This window comes from Tamandua tetradactyla, chromosome 21 (genome assembly GCF_023851605.1).
Source record: "Tamandua tetradactyla isolate mTamTet1 chromosome 21, mTamTet1.pri, whole genome shotgun sequence".
NCBI lineage: Eukaryota > Metazoa > Chordata > Mammalia > Pilosa > Myrmecophagidae > Tamandua > Tamandua tetradactyla.
In genome coordinates, this window is record NC_135347.1 from 42,471,670 (window position 1) to 42,486,181 (window position 14,512).

Sequence of the window (14,512 nt, forward strand, 5' to 3'; positions counted from 1 at the left end):
AGAAATACATATTTAATATCCTTGTGCCCTGTCATTTTTGTTTCTCCTAGGTCTACATGCTTAAGATTAAGATTCTATTGTAGGACCAAATTCAACAACAAAGAGACATCAGTGCTCTCAAAATTAACTTTACTTAGGAGAGAGAACATTTAAAACCAAGACTCAGTAGACAAATTTAGATCATTCTGCAAACACATTTCTTTTTTTTGCTTTTTGTGCTCTCTGGCAAGCTTCAGGGTAAAACGGTCTGCAAGCTGATTAGTTTATTATGGCACACTACAGATTAATTCTGAATATCAACCAAAAAAAAAAATCACATTATATACAGCATGCCCTTTGGAAAAGACTACTAAGTCTAATAAATAAAGCCTCCCATGGGGCTACAGCCAAGCAGTGTAGGCCATGGCAGCCTGGCTCTGGAGATCTCTTCTAGGTTCCTTAAAACTGGTGCTTTTCCAGGGATTCTGTGAGTGTTCAGGTCTCTGGCTACCAGGTATGGCTCCTGCCTCCTCCAGCAAATGGGGTTTCGAAGGACAATCTTGCTTTCAAAACGCGGTCATGAAATAATGAATGTTGAGGCACTGAGCTGTGCTGAGTCTGGGTAGATGTCCTCATATTTGAAATAAACAGCTCATTAAAGGGAACAAAGAATACCTTTGTAAGGAGGTGGCTTTATAGTCCCAGGTTTAAAACAGATGAAAATATTGTGCCTATCAGAAAAGGCTTTTTTCTTTTGTTGAAAAGATTTTGGCCATTTATAAATATTTAAGGCACTAATTAATAAAACTCCTTCCCCATGCTCTCAGTCTGAGGATGTCGACCTGCTTTTGGTAAGTGGTGAGAACTCTTCCCTTTAAATGGCACACGCGAGGAAAATCTCAAGCTAAGTAGAGGTGGGAGTAAACTTGAAAAATTTTGGAAGTTGGCCAGAGTGTTTCAGTACTGCTAAATATTTAAGTATCATTATTTTCAAGTGTAACTTACAGGGGAAAAGAATGTCAGGTCATTTGGTTTTTTGGCTCAACCTCTGTAAGTGAAAGCCATGTGTTCAGTATTTTAGCGCTGCTTTTACAGTAAAATTCTAATACAAAAATAACATTTCCTTAGTTGTTTAAACCATGAAGATAGATATTTCTTTTTTCTAATAATTAAAACCTGATGATCTTCAAGTTTAAAGATCTTTAATCTTCTTGCCAGAAGGAGTTAAATATAAGCATTAGCTGTGTTGTGGTCTTGTTTGAGGCAAGTTTAGAAGAATCTGAAAAAAGAGGTCAGAGCACCACCTGCTGGTCAGAACATAGTATGACCCTCTACCCATCTGCTCTCTGCTGTATATAGAACTCAACATAAAAACCACCATGGTTGATTTTAATTTTTTAGAAAATTTGCATTTGAATAAAAACTGAAACAATGGAAATACAGTATACATATTTCATCAGTTTTCAACATAGTCTGTTTTTACCCATAATAAAGCCATGGTACTTGTTACTAGTTCAGTTGCCTAGGAGATACTGATGTAATGGGTTTCTATGGCAACAGCTGGTCTCTTGAAGGATTGTAAATGATAGGGTTGGCAGAGTTCATAGAAACACATGTTAAATGATTAATTTCATGAGATTTGTACCAAGTTATTGCTTTACATGCGAAAATAATACTGAAATCTAATATTTTGAACTTTTTAAAAAAATCATCCATCGATAATTCATCTTTATTTACTTTCAAGAATCAAAGGATAAATAACTCCCAGTCTGCTCAGTCATTGGCTACCCCCGTGGTTTCCGTAGCAACTCCTACTTTACCAGGACAAGGAATGGGAGGCTATCCATCAGCCATTTCAACAACATATGGTACCGGTGAGTAGCTTTCCCCATGTGCGAATAGTACATTAAATCCTTTTTATTAAAAGGCCAGGTGAAAAAAATTATGTTTTTAGTCTACTGGGAAGCTTTATTTGGTGCCTGTGGCGTCCACAGCAGTCACTCTACCCTCACTGATGCTCTCCTAAGACAAAGTGAATACCCACATACTTTTTTTTTCCATAAGTGACTAGAAGTTTTATCAACCCAACCTGAGTTCAAAATACAAGAATAATTTCAAGGAAATTGAGCTGTTATTTCTGCATAATAGAAAGCTCACTTTCTCAGGATTTTCAAGAAACTATTCGTACATCATCAGGCATGTGCATCAGTTGTTCTAATAAACTAGAAGTGCAGCCTGTACGATTCAGAAGCTTGCATGGAATACTTATGTTTGCTGGATAATATATTCCTTTTAAATTAAAATGGTCCCTGATGTGTTACTCCTTTTTCCCTCCGAAATAAAAGGAAAACAGCGATCAAAAATCATACGAGTAGCGTGTGTTAGAAATTGAAAATGCTTATTCGGTTCATCATTTGGTCACTTTCAAACTAAATATTTTCCTCCATTCCTTTTTTTTTTTTCCTTCTAGAGTATTCTCTGAGTAGTGCAGAATTGTCATCTCTGTCTGGGTTTAACACCGCCAGCGCGCTCCACCTCGGTTCCGTCACCGGCTGGCAACAGCAGCACCTACATAACATGCCACCCTCCGCCCTCAGTCAATTGGGGTAAGCAACATTACTTCTTTTACAATATAATTCTGCAGGATATTTTTTAATGACAAGTGGCAATCTCTGAATATGTGCTTTAACGTACTCACTTTATCAATATCTGAAAGTAATTATCAGATCCGTACCTTTCAAGTAGCCATAAATCTTACTTTCTTTAATCTTAAAAGGACAGGAAACTCTGTGATGATGAGGTAAAAATATTTCCTTATTGTTTTAGGCTGTATTTGTTCCCACTTCTCTCAATAAAGGATAGAATCTTTATTCAGTTTAATTTCACATAGTTCATTTGGGACCTCAGTTATAAATTCTTTAAGCTTTTAAGAAATTTCAGATCCTTCTCACTTAGCATAAACCACCGCTTATTATGCTAATATTATAAAACCACATGCTGATATGAATGTGATGCTCACAGGATCACGAATTCAGTTGATGTACAAACTTCATGTGTTTATAATATAGTCCGAGTATCTTTGTGTGTTTATAGATATTATATGAATATACAAAGATATATGTACATACCTTTACTGATTACCTAAATTTGGGTATAAAAATAACTTTTTGTTGTTTTCTGAAGTTTAAGGATGTGTATTTCTGCCCCCTTGTGGTACTTTTGAAATATGTCCTCATCATAGAAATGACTCCTGTCATTTACCTTCGAAACATTCAAACCTTAAAAAGCCCTGAATTCGCAATTTATACTACTTCTCCTCAAACAAAGAATAGTGTATGTGTGTTGGGGGGGAGGGGGTAGATAGTTTTGAACCACAGACTTGGCTTTAAGTTTAGCTAGTAACTCTAAAACTTTTATCTGCAAAACAAAACACTAACTACTAGAAGACTATAAAATATTTGAAAATAATAAGGTTCTGTATTTTTATAAACATTCTATATGCCTAGCCCACTTTTTTTTTCCGCTGAGCCATTTGGTTAGAATAGTTATAACTAATTGTATCCTCATGTTCTAAAAAGATAATGAGAATAAAACATTTGTCAGAATAGAAGTGGCGTATCCATATCACAACTTCATTTCTCTTAGCCCCCACCCCCAGTGAGCTTTCACGTGTGTTGATTTAACATAGAAAAGTGGTCTAATAATGGATTCTTTACACCTTCAGCAGTTTGCTTTTGTGTCCTACCCATTAATCACCGTTTTTGCAAACCTAACTTTTCACATAAATTATAAAATAATACAACATTATTGCTGCAATTTCCTAGAAAAATCATTAACTTTGAAGATATATTCAATATGGATTATCAGCAGAGTCCCTCTTTTTAGGGCATTTAAATTTTCTCAAAATCCAAGTAGATACTGATTGCAATAATAACTTTTTCAGGGAATTATCACTAATTACATAAGAACAGCCAATTTTGAAATATATACACATGGCATTGTTACTTCAGTGACTCCCCATGTACACGGTTCTTGTGAAAAATAAAAGGTAACTATTTCTCATTTTTCACAAAATCCATCCATTATAGAACTGGATATCCTTTGAAATTATCACTGATATGTTAAAAGCCATAAATAGCTTTCCTTTCTTCTCAATAATAAACCTGATAAACTGCGTTTAAAAAAATAAACATGCTTATTTATGTATTTTAATTGTGCTACAATTTTAAAACTCTCTTCTATTCCATGGGAAGAATCTAATCCTCTGCTACCCAACAGAGGCTTCAGTACATGAAAAAGGAGTGACAGCCCTGAGCTAGAGAGGAGCTGAATTACCCCAGGGGACGATGAAGCATTTTGTTTAGCGCCAGGTTTCTTTCAACCCTGATTTTCTTGGTACCTAATTTGACTCAGAATTTAGTCTACGAGTTTTGATTGTACTTAATCACTTCCCTTATCCCTAGAACAGATAACTTCCAGTCCTTCCATTTTTGCTCCTCCTTTTTCACATACACAGCGTAGCTTGTAAGAAGAGGTTTCCTTCATAGGAACTATCCCATACTCACACAGTTAAAATGCAAAAAGAAAAAATCCCTAAGTTATTGTTTTTAAGTAGAATAATTTATAGGAGCTACCTTAATTCCTTACAGTGTAAATCAATTAAAAGAAGCCGTAAGTTTTCCACCACCAACGTATCTTATATACACAGATATGTTGGGTTCACAGCAAAGAGTAGACTGTAGTTCAATACAACCAAAGCTGGTTGAGTTTGGTTTGGATTGTCCCAGCTAGCCAAATGGTTACCGCAGTTCTTTCTCAAAATTAAAATGCTTTGATAGAGCTTTGAGCATTTTGTTCATGAGAATACCTTTAAGTCTCCAAAGCTGTATTCTTAAACAACCTAGTATTTGATTTTATCTAACCAAGTTCGAACATGATTCAGTTGCATGGTACATAAATATGTTCACAGAAACTCATTTGATACAGAGAGCAAAGGTGACTGGTAGAAGGAAACTTACCATCAAGGGTTAGTGAGAGTTATTTGAATACTAATATTTGAGAAAATGATCCTTAAGTTTAAGTGTTTTTCTCTTACCTAAAAAAAAAGAGCCACCTGTTTTCTGGCATTTCCGTGCATCACCCTTAAAGCGAGTGTCCAGTACAGAGTGAAAGAAAACTTTGAGTGGAGGTAACTCTTAAAAGATTAGGTTACATATGGTCTGATAGTCTAATTTCCACGCAGAGGCAGTGAGAAATTTTAATAAAACTATCCAGTCATGTTTGATTTCTGAACAACTGTGGGGAAGGGTAGGGGTCTCCCCAGTTCTAAGTTGGCATATGTAGTAGAGAAAAACTTGCAGAGGGGACTGGATGTGGGCACTTGGCATATCTGGCCCCTTTATCTTCCCACCCAACTGTTTATCACCCACAGCCCATGATGTATTTCACTATTATCTGTTTTTGTTAAGAACAGGTAGGGCAACATGCTTTTATCTAAATCTAACATACGTATATCTAAGTGATCTTTAATGCTACTTTTTCTTTTCAAGAAAATGCTTTTTGATAAGAGATGAGTCATACTTCCACTCCATTTTGTATCCTATACCACAGTATAATGAAGCTAATCTAAGATATCACTTACATTTCGTTACTGTGGATTTACTCCACAAAACTTCTCAAAAATACCTAATATATGCTTTCAGTGTCAAATGAAATGCACCAAAAGATAAACTTATGCACTGTTTATTTAAAGGAAGGGACAGCCAATAATTGTTTTATCTTTGGGGTGAGGGTATAAATATATTATTTTTGCTTAATTTATCCAGATTAATTGCCAGTACTGGTCCACTCACCAGATATTTTTTTCTAATTTTTCATGTCACCTCCTGTGAAGACACAATCCAAATGTCAAAGGACACACAAAAGCATTTCTTGATATACCACTTTATTTTCAGGCTCCTAATTGACATTCATTATTAAGCAGTTGTGTAATTCATGATAGAAGCATTTAATTAAATTTTACTGAAATAGTCTTCCCAGAGCCAGGAAAATTCTTTCTTCCTGAAATCAAAAGATGACTTCCTCTAACATCAAAATGAATCATTAAGTAACTTGGAACCAAGATAAAATAGTTCACCATTAGGGATCCTTTTGAAATGCAGGTATTGCCTTCCCCTCTTACCCCATTTTAACATCTTGATTTAAGATTACTTAATTAAAACTCTTGGAAAATTAGTATACTAATATAGACTGTTAAATGAACTACAAATAGATAACTTCCAGTATTAGTAGGTGATTGAAAATTAATCAGACTCAATGTATTATCTTGATATAAATGTCAAGACTGGATTGATCTTATAGGATCATAAAAGCCAGAGAACGAAAGGCTTATTAGGGAAACAAATAATTATCCTTTATTTTATTCTCTACATTAGCTCATCTATTTAATAAGAAAAGGAAAGTAATTTCTTGCCAGTAGGTGGTGCTTTTGTATAAAACATCACTCAAAGATAAACTCATTTCTGACTAATTTTATATCTCTATACATCTTTAGCCTTTATTGCATCTCCCAAAATGCCAGCTCTAAGTTACTCCACTTGTTCCTCTGAAATATATACCCAATCTCTCACTGCTTATAACGACGTTTTTAATGCCATCTAATTCTCTCTGTTGGAAATTACCATAATTGCATATATTCCTATATAGGCTTGTTTCCCTTTGTTTAAAATGGGTCGGTCGATCTGGATAATTCCTTACTTTCGACTGTTCCTCAATAAGAGAGATTTCTATGCTCTCTCAGCAATATGGTCAAGTTAGGGTGACTGCGGCCGCGGGTGTCAGTGCAGTGAGAATGACAGAACAGTGAAAGCGCCTGTGAATGGAGGTCGGCTCCCCCCTCCAGCTTATCCTCACCAAAATCACAGGGGCTGCCGGTCCCAGTTAGGGACTTAATACTTCTCCCTCCAGAAGTACAAGTATCTAAACGCTCCCACATTTCAGAAGAAACGCAATTTAAGCTCTCTGGGAATAAATGAGTATTAAGGGTTTGTAAACACATCAGAATCACACCAGGTCCCTCTTTACAACAACCCCGGATTCGTCAGCTCATGCCAATTAAAAATAAAAGCAGTGTCCTAAGGACACCAGCAGGGAGTGATTCACAAGAAATAGTAAAGCTGAGATCATTGTGGAAAACTGATCATGTTTTCCTATCATGAAACTGAAAAAGGATGAAAAAGTCAAAATCTTTATGCCTTGGTGGGGTGGGGAGTCCAAGTGTTTCCAAACCAGCATTTAAAATGTCTGCAGATCATTTTCAACCTACCTCCTCCACCTTCCTTCCCCGCTCCCAAATAGGATTAGTATGTAGTATTTGGGGGGTTCTGTTCATTTGAAGATTGAACTCTCCTCACTTTCTCTGAAGAATGCAGAACTTGGTCTTTATGTACTTCTTAATTTGAAGGAGAACGTGTATATATATATATAATAATACACACATATATATGTATATATATATATAATAAGCTTTCTGAAATGATTTTCAAATCAAGGAGGTCTAAATCAAAACTGTCTAAATCAAAACTGTCAACACTGTACCGACAGGCTTACAAGATTCCATTTTACACCTAGTGTAGGGAGAAAGTCCACGGACACGGAAAAATGCTTTTCCCAGCGTGTCTTGTGAAACCTTTCTGAAACATTAACCCATAAGTTTGGGGAGTCTGTCAGAGACTAGGGGTGTGATTCATGAGGCCCGGGCCTGTTAAATCCTGTAATTACTACCGGGCAAGTCAACCAAGGCGCCCTAGCCCACGCTGAGAAGGCAGCGCCCCTGAGTGCCTGCAGACACACCCTTGGCACCCCTGGGCATGCTCTGGTGTCTGTGCGGGTCTTGAAGCTGATGTTTGATGTACTTGTGAGTTCCTGGGGGCTCCAGGCCTCCTCCATCTGTAACTGGGTTTCCTTTCCTCCTACAGAGCTTGCACTAGCACTCATTTATCTCAGAGTTCCAATCTCTCCCTGCCTTCTACTCAAAGCCTCAACATCAAGTCAGAACCTGTTTCTCCTCCTAGAGACCGTACCACCACCCCTTCGAGATACCCACAACACACGCGCCACGAGGCGGGGAGGTCTCCTGTTGACAGCTTGAGCAGCTGTAGCAGTTCGTACGACGGAAGCGACCGAGAGGACCACCGGAACGAATTCCACTCCCCCATTGGACTCACCAGACCTTCGCCGGACGAAAGGGAAAGTCCCTCAGTCAAGCGCATGCGACTGTCTGAAGGATGGGCAACATGATCAGATTATTACTTAATAGTTTTTTTTTTTCTTGCAGTGTGTGTGTGCTATACCTTAATGGGGAAGGGGGGTCGATATGCATTATATGTGCCGTGTGTGGAAAAAAAAAAAAGTCAGGTACTCTGTTTTGTAAAAGTACTTTTAAATTGCCTCAGTGATACAGTATAAAGATAAACAGAAATGCTGAGATAAGCTTAGCACTTGAGTTGTACAAACAGAACCCTTGTACAAAATAGATTTTAAGGCTAACTTCTTTTCACTGTTGTGCTCCTTTGCAAAATGTATGTTACAATAGATAGTGTCATGTTGCAGGTTCAACGTTATTTACATGTAAATAGACAAAAGGAAACATTTGCCAAAAGCGGCAGATCTTTACTGAAAGAGAGAGCAGCTGTTATGCAACATATAGAAAAAAATGTATAGATGTTTTGGACAGACCCGGCAATGGGTGGCCACTGCTAAATGTTAGGTACATGCCACGGCGCCTAACATCCCGAGAACGCTCACAAACCTGCAGGCATATCATTGGCGTATGGCACTCATTAAAAAGGATCAAAGACCATTCAAAGAGGACCATACCTATACAAAAATAAAGTAAAATAAAATAATGTGGAGTTTGAGGGCTAACCTATTTAATTAAATAAATACATAAATCTGGGTCTGCATCTCTTATTAAATAAAAATATAAAAATATGTACATTACATTTTGCTTATTTTCATATAAAAGGTAAGACAGAGTTTGCAAAGCATTTGTGGCTTTTTGTAGTTTACTTAAGCCAAAATGTGTTTTTTTTTTCCCTTGATAGCTTCGCTGATATTTTAAACAGTCCTGGAAAAAAACCAAAAAGGACTTTTTGTATAGAAAGCACTACCCTAAGCCATGAAGAACTCCATGCTTTGCTAACCAAGATAACTGTTTTCTCTTTGTAGAAGTTTTGTTTTTGAAATGTGTATTTCTAATTATATAAAATATTAAGAATCTTTTAAAAAAAATCTGTGAAATTAACATGCTTGTGTATAGCTTTCTAATATATATAATATTATGGTAATAGCAGAAGTTTTGTTATCTTAATAGCGGGAGGGGGGTATATTTGTGCAGTTGCACATTTGAGTAACTATTTTCTTTCTGTTTTCTTTTACTCTGCATACATTTTATAAGTTTAAGATCAGCTGTCAAAAGGATAACCTGTGGGGTGAGAACATATCACATTGCAACACCCTAAATTGTTTTTAATATATTAGCAATCTACTGGGTCAATGATATCCATTGTATATATCGATCAGTTTCTTTCATGCTATATATATTTTTTTTTTTGCATTTTCAGTCAAATGCAGGGCCCCTTTCTGATGTCACCATTTCACTATGCATCTTGAAATTCAGTAAGTGCATATCACAACTTGCCCATATCCTAAATCATCTGGTTGGTTTACAGCCTAGAATTTGATATGCTTTTTCGAAATATGCCCAGAATAGAGAAGCTGCGTTGGGGCACATGTCCTACAATATGGCCCTAGAAACAGGTGATATGGAATTTACCTGATGAATGAGTCATAAATTCCCACAGAAGAAAAATGCGAATGACTGGGTGCTAACAAGGAAGCAGGTAAAGGGATAGTTGCTTCGTCAATCTTTTTTAATTATTTTAACTGACCCTCCGCAATCTTGTCAGCAAATATAGGACTGTTGAACAATCCCGATGTGTCAGGACCCCCCAATGTCACTTCTGCATAAAGCATGTATGTCATCTATTTTTCTTCAATAAAGAGATTTAATAGTCATTTCAAGAAATCCCATTAAAGAACCTCTCTATGTCCCTTTTTTAATTTTTCAAGAAAATAAGATGACTCTTGTCGAATACTTGTCTATAGGGATTAATTCTCAGACCCTTTAAAAAAGTGAGTGCCATAAGAAAAAAATGATATATATTGTTAGGTATTTCAATCCAGGAACAACTTTCCTTCTCTTGGAATGTGAAGATCTGTCGATTCATCTCCAATTTTATGCAATGACATACACAGCGAAGAAGGTATAGACAGTAACACCAACACTTCTAGATGATGTGTAGGACATTTCTTACCCATTTTTTTCCCTTTTGCTTGCATAGTTGCTATGTGTTTCTCATTGTAAAAGGCTGCCGCTGGGTGGCAGAAGCTAATAGATCTTATTAACTAGGCTATATTTTTCTTAACTTGATCTGAAATCCACAATTAGACCACAGTGCAATTTGTTTGTATCCGTATAGGATGCTAGCCTGCCTTGTACTAACGTTTTATATACTACAAAAAAAGAATCTATCAGCCATTTCGTATATCCCACTACTCGAGGTATCCATGGAACATGAAAGAATGACATTTATGCAGAGAAAAAACAGAAGTTCATCCCTGAAATAAACACACACATTCACTCACACAGACGGGGAAAAAAAAGCTAAGAAAATCATTTTCCTCACCATAAATTTGATCACATCCTTCTAACCCATCTTTACAACTTGATGTGTATAAAATATGCAAACATGTCACAAATGTTCTTTGTCATTTCAAACTATTTTAGTGTGTCAATATAAGTAGAAACTTACCAGTGGGTGGGAAAGGGTCATTATATGAAAATATGAAGAAATAGCCATATGATTTTTTTACCTGCAGTTTGCCTCAGCAACAAAGAAAAAGTGAATTTCTAATGCTGAAGATAAAGTAAGCTAAAGTGCCAGCAGAAGCCTTGGCTATTTATAGCAATTCTGACAATAGTTTTAAGAACATGAAAAGAATAGAATCACTTGAAAATGGATGCCAGTCATCTCTTGTTCTCACTACTGAATTCCTCTAAAGTAGTGGCAAGATAGCGAAGGGATAATCTGAGAATTTTTAAAGACGATTTAATGAGAAGCAGCACCATTTTGATTGTGATGAGTCACCTATAAACAATTGCTGTCTATCTTAACTCTTATACCTTATCTGTTATTTACCCATTTATTACATTTACAAAGCAAGCCTGGGTTTTGGTTTTATCACTGTAAATCCTTTGAATTCAGCAGTTTAGCCCTGAGGGAATAGTGGGTCTCCATAGTCTAGCCTAGGATAGCATTTAGGCAACGTTCTTTAATGCAAGTCAAAGAACCGTAAGTGGCATTTGCACAGCTCCCAGGTATTGTTCTATCGGATCCTATTTTTAAAGATCGGCTTATTTTTAACCCAAAGTGGAATTTAACATTTTGTAATGATGAATATGAAAATACCTGTCAATCTCGGATCATTTTAAGGATAACTAAAGTGAGAATTTCAAAAAACATAATTCCAATACAGTCTGTAAAAGAATGTCTGCCCTCAAACCTTTTGTGTGTTTGTTTTTCTTGCATACCCATCTTTTAACTTAGACATGGCATTATTTTTGCCCACTTTGTCCTTTTGTTTGTTTTTGCCAGAGAGTAAATGCTGTTTTTCTTTCTTTAAAACGAACTTTTTTTAAAGAAGAAAAAGCCACTTGAACCCTCAATAAAAGCTGTTGCCTAAGCATGGCTCACTTCCTCTGTTCCCGTTTGTGCCATCTGCTGTGATGTCGCCACTTGTATGGCGTTACTTTCCTGCCACTACAGATCTTTTGAGATTGATGGAATACTGGTGTCTGGTCGAATGCTTCAAACTACAGATGTAATTAAAGGCTTTTCTTAATATGTTTTAACCAAAGATGTGGAGCAATCCAAGCCACATATCTTCTACATTAAATTTGTCCATTTTTGGTTATTTTCATAATCGGTTATTGCATTTTGCCTTCCCTGTTCATACCTCAAATTGATTCATACCTCAGTTTAATTCAGAGAGGTCAACTAAGTGACGGGTTCTGTCGTGGTTTGAATGCAGCACGGTGTTCTTGGAGCAAAGCAGACCTGGCTCACAGTAGGCTTAGGACTTGGATTGCTTCAGATGGTTTGCTGTATGGTTTTTCTTCTTTTTCTTTTTCTGGGGACTTGTTTCCATTAAACGACAGTAATTACAATAGCTTGTGAATGAGGGCATACAAGCATTTGCAACAAATATTCAAATAGAGGCTCACAGCGGCATAAGCTGGACTTTGTCGCCACTAGATGACAAGATGTTATAACTAAGTTAAACCACATCTGTGTATCTCAAGGGACTTAATTCAGCTGTCTGTAGTGAATAAAAGTGGGAAATTTTCGAAAGTTTCTCCTGCTGGAAATAAGGTATAATTTGTATTTTGCAGACAATTCAGTAAAGTTACTGGCTTTCTTAGTGATGCAGTGTCCATGGTGCGTTTTTTTAATTAATCTTTTGCTGTTTAAATTTATTCCACTTTATCCTGGTTCTTAAAGGCAGCTTTTACCAAGCAAGCACACATGAGCATTCTCCATTTTCAACTGAGAATATTATACAAAGGAAAAAAAAGGGCATGTATTTGGGGGGGAGATGGTGCAAATTGGATCCCAGTTCTTGGAGTGATAAATGGATTCAGCCCGTGTGGGAAGCTGTAAGGGTCTTACTAGTTTATCAAAGCAGCTATACGAGATCTTTGATAACCTCGTTAATACACAGAATCTTCCAGAAGTCGGCATGAAAGGCACTGCCGCGAAATAAGTTAAATTATTTTCTCAGCTAAACGTGAAGAAACTGTTCCCAAAATTCTTCCCTTTCTTCTTCATCAGAGGTCTCTTTAAGTTAAAAAATAATAATAATAAGTTAAGAATGTAAGTTTACATCTAATTTGAGTAAATGAGTGCATTTGAATATTTTGAGGAAATAAAATGTGTCCATTAATGAAATTCAATTACAACCTCTAAAGGGAATGTCCTTTAAAAGATCAACTTGAAGGCTAATTTAGGAACCAAAAAAGAAACCAGAACGCACTGGCTGCCCAACTGGAGAGCTTGTACTGAGCATTCCTGTTCTGTGAAAAGGAGTGCATCCGGCAAAGTGTTGCATGGGGTTTCAAAAGAGCTTTTTCCTTTATTTTCTTTCTTCATTACCCGCAAACATTTATTAAGCAATTATTATATGTAGCTCATGTGATGGATTCTAGGATAAATGAAGATACAACCCTTGCCCTTAACCTTATAAACTAATAGGAGATTAAAAAAAAAAAAAGATTCGAAAGTATTCTTAGAGATGTCATATAGAGTGCTAACAGAGAACCACATTGGCCGTTTTTGGAGCAGAGAAGAGACCCAGAATGTGGGCACTTCATATTTTGTGCAGGAGAGAGTCTTTGAAGGATAGGTTGGACTGAGAAAGGTGCAGGTGGGTGGAAGCAGCAGTCTTCCGGCCCTGCCATCTCTGCAGTGAGGTACACACAGCTCTACTCTTGGTTTAGAGCTTTGCTTTTCCCGGCTTGAAATTTTTAATTTCATCTCTGAACTTAAGTGTTGTAAGGGAAGTCTGATGGGACAATGGAATGTGCACATGCACTGAAGAGATACGCAGGAAAAAAAAGGGGAAACTTTTAGTACCTTTAGTGGCACTCTTTCCTGCTTTTTGAACAAGGACTCCCATGTTATCATACCAAACTGAACCCGGCAAATTACTACACTGGCCCTGGGTGGAGCGCAAGGAAGAAACAGTGGGGACAAAGGCACAGAGATGGGAAAGTGAGAAAGATAACTTTGCAGAAATAGTAGAGTATTCTGTTTAGATAAATAAAGCCGTGTTCAAGGGAACAAGGAGAAAAAAGTCTGGGAAAGTTGATTGGGGTCTAATGATAGGAATCCAAGTTTAAAAGTTTGGGGTTTAAGCAATTAATTGAAAAACATAGTAGATACAGAATTCAGCAAATATTTAGGTTAATGGTTGGAGTGATGGTAGATAACAAATTGTTAAGGTTGGCAGTTTTAAGCTTAAATAATTAGGATCCTGGGAATGCTCAAATTGGAACTGAAAAGATATCTGTTTTATAAGGAAGGTTATTAATTCCACTTTAAGCATGTTGCGTATGACTAATGCCCGCATAGAATGGGGATATTGGAAATAGAGACCTGAACTCAGGATGGCAGTTAATGCTGAATATAAAGTTTTAGGTGTAACTAACACAGACGGGACAATCAGAGTCCTGCAGCAAATGAGCTTGTCAAGGAAAAGAGGAAACAGAAATGAAAGAAGGAGGCTTAGAATAGAAATTTAGGGAGAACCTACAGAAGAGAAAGAACCAGTGAAGAAGTACAGATGGAGCAGTCAGAAGGAAAACCAGAGTGCTGTCAAGCCAAGAAGAGGTATCGAGGGGGTGTTGGGGGAA

The 14,512-nt window shown here is 36.8% G+C and overlaps 1 protein-coding gene across 16 annotated transcripts in view; it reads left to right on the top strand.

Annotated features, from left to right (window-relative positions):
* The window catches only part of MEF2C (myocyte enhancer factor 2C), a 165,393-nt gene extending 152,867 nt beyond the window's left edge, over positions 1-12,526 (top strand). For 13 of the 16 annotated variants that reach the window (XM_077139174.1, XM_077139173.1, XM_077139175.1 and 10 more), the window contains 3 exons: positions 1,724-1,853; positions 2,450-2,585; positions 7,956-12,526. In XM_077139174.1, the coding sequence (XP_076995289.1) occupies positions 1,724-1,853; positions 2,450-2,585; positions 7,956-8,277 (588 nt within the window). In that variant the 3' untranslated portion in view covers positions 8,278-12,526. The remainder of the gene's footprint in view (positions 1-1,723; positions 1,854-2,449; positions 2,586-7,955) is intronic. The other 3 variants (XM_077139183.1, XM_077139187.1, XM_077139182.1) reach the window with 1 other exon arrangement.
* The last annotated feature ends 1,986 nt before the right edge of the window (positions 12,527-14,512 follow it).